General features: G+C 30.4%; 1 protein-coding gene across 2 annotated transcripts; it reads left to right on the top strand.

Moving 5' to 3' along the window:
- Nucleotides 1-4372: 4372 nt before the first annotated feature.
- On the top strand, nucleotides 4373-8293 carry LOC131154188 (probable protein phosphatase 2C 34). Of its 2 annotated transcripts, none has more exons than XM_058106775.1 (6): nucleotides 4373-4663; nucleotides 5517-5767; nucleotides 6033-6341; nucleotides 7195-7312; nucleotides 7386-7609; nucleotides 7901-8293. In XM_058106775.1, the coding sequence occupies exons 2-6, from the start codon at nucleotides 5522-5524 to the stop codon at nucleotides 8117-8119; spliced, it is 1116 nt and encodes a 371-aa protein (XP_057962758.1). In that variant the 5' UTR covers nucleotides 4373-4663; nucleotides 5517-5521; the 3' UTR covers nucleotides 8120-8293. The 2 variants fall into 2 exon arrangements, with proteins under 2 accessions (XP_057962758.1, XP_057962759.1); XM_058106776.1 differs by having other exon boundaries at nucleotides 4378-4663; nucleotides 5456-5767.
- Nucleotides 8294-10431: the final 2138 nt, after the last annotated feature.

Raw genomic sequence — 10431 nt, forward strand, 5'->3', positions numbered from 1 at the left:
ATCTTATATAATTTTATGTTATGTTTTATCTAAATCGAAAAATCTAAATTCAAAAATTGAAATTCATATTTCCAAACACGACCTAAAAAATAGATTTTTATGATATGAAAAAGACACATTTGGTGTAAGATGTGGTCGGCACCAATTGATTAATTTGTGTTATAAATGTTCAACTTTTCCTCCTTTCTACACGTCTTCTATCTCGAGAAGAAGTCAACCTTAACACCAAAAAATCCTATTCATGTCTTAAATTCTTATGTGAAATAATTTTTGCAACCATATATAATGTATTATGTCATTTGTATCACTTGTAAAGTTTTTTTTTTTTTCTCTTAATAAAAGAGTCTGATCTTGTGATATACTAAAAATATGTGAATTTTTCTTGAGATCCACTTCCTTTTGTCAAACTTTAGATTATTTTAGTTGTGTAAATAATTTTTATTTTTTATTTTAGTTTTTTAAAGAATGAAAAAATTAGTTTTTTTTTTTATTTTAAAAATATTTTATGTAAAAATAATAAAAAAATTTTGACTCTCTTTACTTGTCAAACTAGTTTTCTTTTTTAGTTTAAAATTTTTAAATAATTACAAAAATGTCACATTATTTTCAAATTTGTGTATATTATTTTATAAATTTTTTAATTTTTTAACTTTGTGTTTCAAAGTATGAAATTTGGATTTTTTTTATTTGGACTTGTATGAACTATGATAAAACATTATATAAAATTGTATTAGGTTTTTTTCTAAATGCATACATATTCAAATCCAAGTTTCAAAATCTATGATCCCAATTGTTATCTTATATAATTTATAATTCTTTGATAAACTAAAAATGACAAATAAAAAAATATAGCTTTCCACACCTGAACTGCTTTAGTCTCTATTCAATTTTTTTCCTTTGAAAAATTATAACATGATAAACCTATTGTAGTCCACCCCTTCCTCATACCTTGTGCGTCAGACTGTCTTTTGATAGAAAAAGAGTAAAATAAAAATGAGTATAAGACATTGTACTCATCTTAATTGTGCAAAAAAAAAAAACTTCGTATTAGTTCTTGAAATATTGTATGGACACAACTTAATTAGAATATTTCTCTGACGCTCCATGAGTCCCACCTACTCTTTTACAATATTAGAATTTAAGAACTAGTATATAAAAATTTCTTATACAATAACCATTGATGTATTCTATATAAATGAGTATCGTCATTTTCAATTAGGGTTAAAATGAAAATTAAATGAAACTTCATAAAAACTTTTCCTAAGAAGTATAAGATATGAAACAATGCATATATAAATAAGACAACTTTAACTTTTTAAGAAAATAGTGTGAAAATAATTTTTTTTTAAAAAATTGTATTAAAGCTATAGAATTAGAAGATAAGTTGATATTTTTATAATACGAGATACTTTTATGATAGTTTGAAATAAGGGTGTGCAACTGGTTGGTTCGGCCAATTAACTGAATTTTTTCGGTTAACTCTCCATTATAATCAAATTGATCGAATTACACTCCTTAACTAAACTGTACTCGACTGAATCAAATTTTTTGTTAATTTGGTTAACCTAATTTAACCAAATTAAATTATAATTAATCATGGAAAAATATGATCATATAATTTGTATATTTTCAAAATTTAACTTAATAATTTATATTTAATTATTAATTAATTACATAATTTGGGAATTGTGGGGACCCTAAATTATATTTTTATATTTAATTATTAATTAATTACATAATTCAGTTAAATCAATTAACTGAAATTTACTTTCTCCATAACTGAATTAAAAACCAAATAACCGAATTTGTCAAATTATAAAATCGAACCAAAACGAACTAAAAATTAACTGAACCGAACCGACCGAATTTGGTTGGTTAATTCGGTTAAAATCGAATTATGCTCACCCCTAATTTGAAAGACTAAAAATGAATTATCTAAAAAATGTGATGTTTTTGAAAAATTCAATGATAATAAAAAATAACATATCATCAAGACCGACCACTAATACTCTTTAATAATAATAATAATAATAATAAGAACTATTTTTTCAATTGTTGATACATAGGTGCTTATTTTTCATTACTTATCCAATATTTTATTGATTAATAAAATCATCGTATCCTCAAAGGTTATTTTTAATTGAAAGTTATATTTTGTTTCCAACTTAGTAATTTAGTTATTCTATTTGTCAATTGTTGATTTATAGATATGAAAACATTTTACAATTAGACCCGTCATCAATCGGTCAATGTACAAGATTATCAAACAATTAATTTAGTAGAATTCGATTCACATACTAACTAATTATTAATTTAATATTGATGTTTGAATGTTCAAATTCAATCATCTAGTCATAGAAAAACAAATATTATTTTTAAATTATCTCTATAGTTAATAACAAAATATACATATTTTATGCATATGCTGAATGAAAATAGTTATCCATATCATATTTAAATAGTAAAATTTATGTGAAATTTGGTTCGATTGGTTTGATCCATATCAATTTTTTACTAATTTAACTAAATTTTAATTATTTTTAACTATTTATTATAAAATTTAATTTTAAATAATAAATTTACTAAGACGATTCGTCCGGAAGCTATTCTTTAAAATAATGATATAGATTATAGCTTAATAAAATTAGTATTAATTTTTAATGGGCTTGACTTGGGGCGTGGTCCTGGTCCATAAAAAGGATTTCTCATGTTTAATTAATGGCCATTTGTATGACCCATTTTCCATGACAGCATCATGCTTCTGGAGAAAAACCATTCTCACCTGCCCACCACAAATTTTTTATTTTTAAAAAAATGCATTTTAATTTGCGGGCTACATTCCATTTGATGGAATAAAAATAATATTTTCATGTATTCAAAAATTTTCATCATATATTTTTATTTCCTTATATTATTTTCATTATATAAATTAAATTGTTTTCATACATATATAATATTTAAGTAAAAATTTTTATAATATAAAATTTATTTATTTATTTATTTTATTCATATAATTGTTTCAATTTTTTATACAATCGATGAAATTTTAAAATCTTTTCTCAAATAAATAGTAAGAAAATTCATACTAATTTTAACATTAATTTTTATTTAAAAATTTTTATTATGTACTTTTATTTCCTTATATTTATTTTCATTATATATAAATGAATTCATATTATTGTACTCATACGGTCCATTTTTTTATACAACTATAAAATTTTTCTCAAATGAATCATGAGAAAATTTGTACCATTCTTCACATAATTTTTTAGTACTAAGTTTCAAACATACCTAATTTCATTTTTTGTCCTACTCTAACATAGGCCCTATGTGTAAGTTTGCACATAATTACATTTTCAGATAGGTGTCTGTCTTCCTTAAAATGATCGAGTCATCTTTTATATTAATAATTACAATAAAAACTTATCTTTAAAATTTTTTTAATATTGGGAAACATGACCAAAAAAAGGCTATGTAGTCCACAGATGTCGATTTTTTCAAATTATAGAGTTGAAAAGAAAAAAAAAACTTAGATGGACCCACATATTCTGAAAATTTGTGCACATTATATGTAGGTAAGATTGCCTCTTCTGTCAGCTTTGTATAAAAAAGAAAATTAACTTTATGTGTAAATCTTGAACTTTAACTGTTTTTCAACTGTCATCATGTCATCACTGTATTTGTAAGAGATGCAATACGAGAAATATATATATATATATATATATATAAATATTTTCAACTTTATACAATTTCAAGAAAAAACTTTAGATCTTTGTTCACATAAATCAAGTTAATTATTTAAACTATTTTTTATTCACAGTGCTTGATATTTAGTGAGATTGCATCTATGAAAAAATTTCTTCAACAAACAAACTCATATTAGTTAACTGTAAATTTTTGTATTTCATTACCACGATATTATATTGTTTTTCTAGTTTTTTAATTTTTATATTAGCAAAACAAGAAGGTAATTTCAATAAAATTTTATTATTTTATTTTAATTTTATAATTTTAAACTCGAAGACCAATAAAGTTGAAATAATAATTTTTAGATAGTTTTTATTATTTCAAAATTTTAGATATAAATTTTTATTTTATTTATTGTTAAAATTCATATGATGAATCTATTTTAATTTTAGTTAAAATTTTGTACAAAATAAATGATTTAATCCATAAAAATTAATTTAATATTAAAATAATAAATTTATATCATAATTATTAAAAATTGTAAAATCTCATTCCTAATTTTTACAGAAAATAAACAATTTATAATATAAATAAAGGCGTTATTATTAAATTAATATCCATCTACATATTAAATTTATTAAAAAAAACCTTTATTTGTATAAATAAAGATGTAAAGCTTTTTAATGAAGCTAATAAAGCAGCTTGGGTAGTGACAGAACTGACATAGCTACTCGTACAGGGTCGTCTCGTACAAAGGCCGCCTCAGTTGTCAATTCTGTTTTCATTTGTTTTCTTCCGCGGAGATAGACCAAAGGAAAATGGAGTTTGATCCTCATCAAACTTTTCTATATTCCAATCTCAGCTTGGGTCGTTGGAGCATCGCCGGGATTTGGCCGCGGAGATTTGTTTGCCGGCGGCGCAGTCAGGTTTCGGCTCTCTAACTGCTCATCCCTCCGACCAGAATTGACTGTAAAAGGTCTTGAATCACTAGACCTCCATTTTGATACGTTTATTACTTGCCCTTTTGTTTATTTTCCGAGAAGCTTCACGAAAAGAAAAGAAAACTAAAGAATGTGTTTGAAAATTTTGACTTGTGTTGTTTTGGTTTCATGGAAGCCAAGTAGTTGGATGAGATTTTGGTTGAGTTGGTAGTATTTTTCTTTCCAGAGGATCCAGCTCAGGAAAATCTAAGGTTCAACAGGAATTTTCTTTTCGTTTCCCGCAGTTTCTTACTCAACAAACGAACGGAGAGTTAGATTTATGTTCTAAAAAAATCTCCCTTCTCATCTTTTACTTTGGTCCACAGAATATAGATTTTTTTTTATTTAATTTACAAGCGAGGATAAATATTATCTGCAATGAAATATTCTAAACAGTCTTTCCCTTCTGTTTTTGGGGGTGGGGGGTTTCCTTTTTCTAGGCTGCCAAACAAGAATATAATTTTTTTTGCGCAGTGTTGGAATTCCATGTAAGAGTGAATATTCTCCTCCACCTCTTTATGATTCATTGTCTTCCATTTTAATTTTATATTCTGAGGTTCGTGCCTTTCTGAGTCGGATCACATCTTGTGAGCTGAAGAACAAAAATTGCTTATATCCTTTGTTTCATTTCTCCGAAAGAATGAGAGCAAAAGGAAAGTAAGTACTAAAAGAAAAGGGCTTCCTATGACTAGAAGTTACGAGAATTTTCCTTTTTTTTCTTCTTTCTGATTCTTTTCCACTAACCAAACAGAGGATATCATTATATATGATTCTCTTTCCGTGTTTAGTTTTTAGATCAATAGCCAAGGAAGGAGCTAGAGCTTATTCTTGTGGATATTTGAATTGCAGAAGCGATGGGTCATCTATCGTCCATGTTCAATGGGCTGGCAAGGTCATTTTCGATCTGCAAAGAAAGTAATTATTCTGAGAACTGTGGTGGAAGAGAAGCTGCAGACGCAATGGTGAAGGAAGCCCGGAAGAATGACTTGATATTGCGCTCTTGTGGTGTTGTTAATGCTGATGGGTCGAAGAATTTCGCATCAGTTTTCTCGAAGAGAGGTGAAAAAGGTGTGAACCAGGATTGCTTCATTGTGTGGGAGGTGTGTACAAAGCACTGTCAATACCAATTTTTAAGCTCCTTTGATTGAAAAAAGACAGTAGTAGAAAAAATAAAAGAACCTGAACTTTTATAGGATTTGAAGCTTTTCGTTTCTTTTGATATGTTCTCCTAGCAAGTAAATAGAGCATTATTTTTCATCTTAAGCTTCTACGAGAGAAAAAGTTTGGGGTTGGGGGGAGGGGGTGAAGCCATGTTTTTTATTATGAAATATATCTGAATGAGGCCTTTTTTTGTTTGGATGGTAGGAATTTGGATGTCAAGAGGATATGATATTTTGTGGGGTTTTTGATGGGCATGGGCCATGGGGACATTATGTGGCGAAAAAGGTCCGAGAATCGATGCCTTTGTCTTTGCTGTGCAACTGGCAGGAGGCTCTTGCTCAGACTTCACTTGACCCGGAATTCGACTTGGAATCAGATAAAAAGCTTCACCCATCTAATATCTGGAAGCATTCATACATGAAGACTTGTGCAGCAATTGATCAGGAGCTTGAGCAGGATCATGGGATCGATTCATTCTACAGTGGAACCACTGGTCTGACAATTGTCAAACAGGTAATATTAGTTGTTAGTTTTGATAAACTCTATAATTTACTGAATTGATATGAATGTGCATGTTCACACATTCTATTTCCTGTTCATTGTTGCCACATTTCTTTCAAACATAATAGCCAGGGTATGAAAAAAACTAGGTAGTAGACTTGTTAACAACGGATGAGTCCAAAGGTGTGCTTGATACATATGGGTGAGCACCAACTTGATCCAAAAGTTTAAACCCATTGGGTCTTGGGCTACACCATGTATATAAGCACCCATCAAATACTCACTTTTTCTAATGTGAGACGAACTTCACAAGTAGAATTGTCAACAAGACTAGCAAAAACGGTAACCATTTAGAGAGATATTTGCCTAACAGGATGAACACGGAAGCATGTCTCCTTTATCCAAATTGCATGTGGTTGTATGTTTGACTATGTCCATATTCATCTGGATGGAATTTTTTTTTTTTGGGCTTTGGATTAAATTTTTTATAATAAAAACAACCTTTTACATCAGACTAGGGGATATGTTTTTCCATATGCTTGTGCCGGCAGAAGAAGTGAATTCACTGTTAGAGCAATGCCTAGTGAAACTGAAACTCTTGGAAAATACCCTAAGGTGCATTTCATTATTATTGTAGAATGCAGAACATATGCTTTCTATATAGACCACGTACTTGCACTGTCTCTGTGATCTGCTATATAAATATAGATGGTAGAATAGTCTAGTGAAACCTAGCAATATTTACATGTTTCTTTATATTGTGAATCTTTGCTGCAGCTTTTTACCATGTTGGGCTCTTTAAGATAATGAACCTAGGCAAGTTTATCAGGTTGCTTGAATCCTTTCCAAATTGATTTTCTGCTAGGGTGAACTCATTGTTGTAGCAAATGTTGGCGACTCCCGTGCTGTACTGGCCACCACTTCTGACGATGGTGGCTTGGTACCAGTCCAGCTCACTGTTGATTTCAAGCCAAATCTACCTCGTTAGTCTCTCTCTCCCTCTCTCTGCTTGTGTGTGTGTGAATCATTGTAACTGTTTTAATCTTGTTTCTGCAGAGGAAGCTGAGCGGATAGCCCAGAACAATGGGCGGGTCTTCTGCCTAGATGATGAGCCAGGGGTGCACCGAGTCTGGCTACCCGATGGGGAAACTCCAGGACTAGCAATGTCTAGAGCATTTGGAGACTACTCTGTGAAGAATTTTGGACTTATTTCTGCACCAGAAGTGACCCAGTGGAATAAAACAGGCAGAGACAAATTCATTGTGTTGGCGACAGATGGGGTATATGTTGTGCCTTCGGTAGTTTTAGAATAGAAAACACTATCCTAACAATCTACTTTCTCAAATATGTGGAAGAAAATGAAATGATTGATGAAATCTTAACTTAATAATCTATATCGATGTCTCATCCATGCAAATACATTGATAATATGACAATTGACAATCATGAAAAATGCTATTACCTGATCAAACCCATTGAGATACCCCATAAACTTGCTGATGAAAAAGACCCTTCCAGAGAACCAGGCCATTGTGCGAACTAAAACTTCTTTTTATTATTTTTCACTTCAGGTGTGGGATGTTGTATCAAATCAGGAAGCTGTGCAGATTGTGTCTTCTACACCAGACAGGGCAAAGTCGGCAAAACGACTGGTTGAGTACGCTGTCCGTGCATGGAGACTCAAGAGGCGGGGAATCGCAATGGATGATATTTCAGCCATTTGTCTCTTCTTCGACTCTCCCCCTTTACCCCAGCAGTTTGAAACTTTTGCTGTGCAGAAGCATTCATGAAAAAGAGCAAGGGTAATTGTTCATTTTCTTTCTTTGTAACACATTATATTTTTGTTTCGATGTAGTTGCTGATATCACGTCCTGTTTTCGCCAGTTCACGATTTTTCTCTGTTCTGGCACAAGGTATAATATAAGTAAAATCACAACCACAAAAAAAGTATTGTATGGAAGAAAGTTTTGTACTGTAATTACTCTCAAAGGGCAAGAAATGTATCTGATCTACTTGCAATCCTTTCGCCCCAAAGGGCAAGAAATAGAAACGTGTCTGATATGCTTGTTATCATGTTAAAGCCATCTTAATCTTTTCTTAATGCCAAGTTTGATCAACATCAATTCCATTGTCAAAAGGCATTCTAGAGCGATAGCAGTTCCCACCACCTCTTTCCACCCATCGCCTCCTACGACGACTGCTGGTGGTAGATATATCCCGAAACCTATAGTAAGCTATGAACTCTTGCACCATCAGCCACCATCGTCTCCGCCACCTCCCATGACCACGACCACGACCACCTTTCTACCATCGCCCTTACCACCATCTCCCTTAGAAGAGATAAATTTTTTTAGTTTTGATAAATCTGAAACTTGGGAGATGGCTGATGTACTGGATTAGGTGCAATGAGGAAAGATTAATATTTTAAAAAATGATTAGATAAAATTAATTTTGGGGGGATGCTTTTGTTTTTCTCTTTCAATTTTTAATATATATTTTATAAAATTATTCATTCAGATGAATATAGTTTACCAAAAAAGTTTTTACATTTTAGTATTGGGCTCTAAATCAATTCAAAAAGTTCAAAATCTCAGGGTTCAGCAAGGAATGCTTAAATTAATAAATGTGCCAAACTAATTAAATATAATTGATAATTAATAAAGATAATTTGAGGGATAATATATTTAAAAGTTTAAAATCAAATATTTAATAAGACTAATACCAAGTCTATTTACGAGTGGAGTTAGTTTGCAAGCTAATTATAAGGCAATAAATGGAATAAGCTTCTAAGTTAGCTCGCAAACCTAACGAGTGAAGTATAATTCAGCTCGAGATCAACTTATTTTGTTAACGTGTCTAAAATTTTAACTCAAACTTGGTTTGATTAATTTAACAAATGAGTTCTAGTGAGTAATTCATTTACACAATTCCAAATTCGAATCTCAATTTACACGCTATCAATACTACTTTTCCACCAAAAACCTAATTTTTGCATTTGAATGTAATTTAAAATATTTTGTTATGTAATTTTATACATTTCAAGCATGTATCAATCTCATCAGCCTCTAGGTAAGTGTTGGATAGTCAATTGTTTAAATAATAGATTTTAGAATGCCAAAAAAAATTGGACAAGAGTTTACTGAAAACAGAATTATAAAGGCACATTTGATAGAAAGAAAAATAAAAATAAAAATCTGTCATCAATACAAAATGGGTTTAAGCATTTTTGAGAACAAGAGAATTGTGCTAGTCTGTGTAATGTAAGGTTATATTAGAATTTGAAAATCTTCACCTCACTCTAAAGGTCTTGAATTTGAAATTATATTGGATTTCGATAAGATGTAATGTAAAGTTATATTAGAATTTGTCCAATTCATTCAAATTTAAATTAAAAGTCTGAAATTCATGCTCCCAAATGCATCGTCAGTTTTTCCTATTCAATATGGGATATTTTTTGTTGCAGAGTTAAAACTATTCTATTATCAAGGATATGTTTGGATCAAGGATTTTGTTTGCAAAAAGAAAAGGAAAGAAAATTAAGAAAATGTTGTGAAAATCGAATGCACATCGGAATAACACAATTTTACAACGCAACACTCAATGGTGAATAATACAGAAATAACATAATAACGCAGATATTATGAAAGTAATAACAAAAGACACAAGATTACGTGGTTCAACAATGCCTACATCCATGAGAGAAATTGGCAGTATTTTCTTACTATCTTATGTCAATGACACCAACACTATTACAAATACATCAAAATCAATGTATATATAAAGTTCCCGGAGGATTTCCCTTCAGACTCCAACCAACTTAACGTCCCTATTCAAAATTTGAAAATCTGCACTGGGTTCCCAAGCCAAACCGTCGACGGTTTATAGACATACCATCGACAGTTTCAAACAGAGAGCAAAATCTCTCTGAAATTGTGCCAAATCGTCAACGGTTACAAGGCTACCGTAAACGGTTTCCTCAACTGACACCAGCATCTTGATTTCCACAATGTTTTCTCTTTGTGCATGTCTTCCACTCAATATATGGCCACATATCACAATAGAGGAAAATTCATTTTCCATCACATTTTCTCTCTCTATATAT

This window comes from Malania oleifera, chromosome 4, assembly GCF_029873635.1.
Source record: "Malania oleifera isolate guangnan ecotype guangnan chromosome 4, ASM2987363v1, whole genome shotgun sequence".
Taxonomy (NCBI): domain Eukaryota; kingdom Viridiplantae; phylum Streptophyta; class Magnoliopsida; order Santalales; family Ximeniaceae; genus Malania; species Malania oleifera.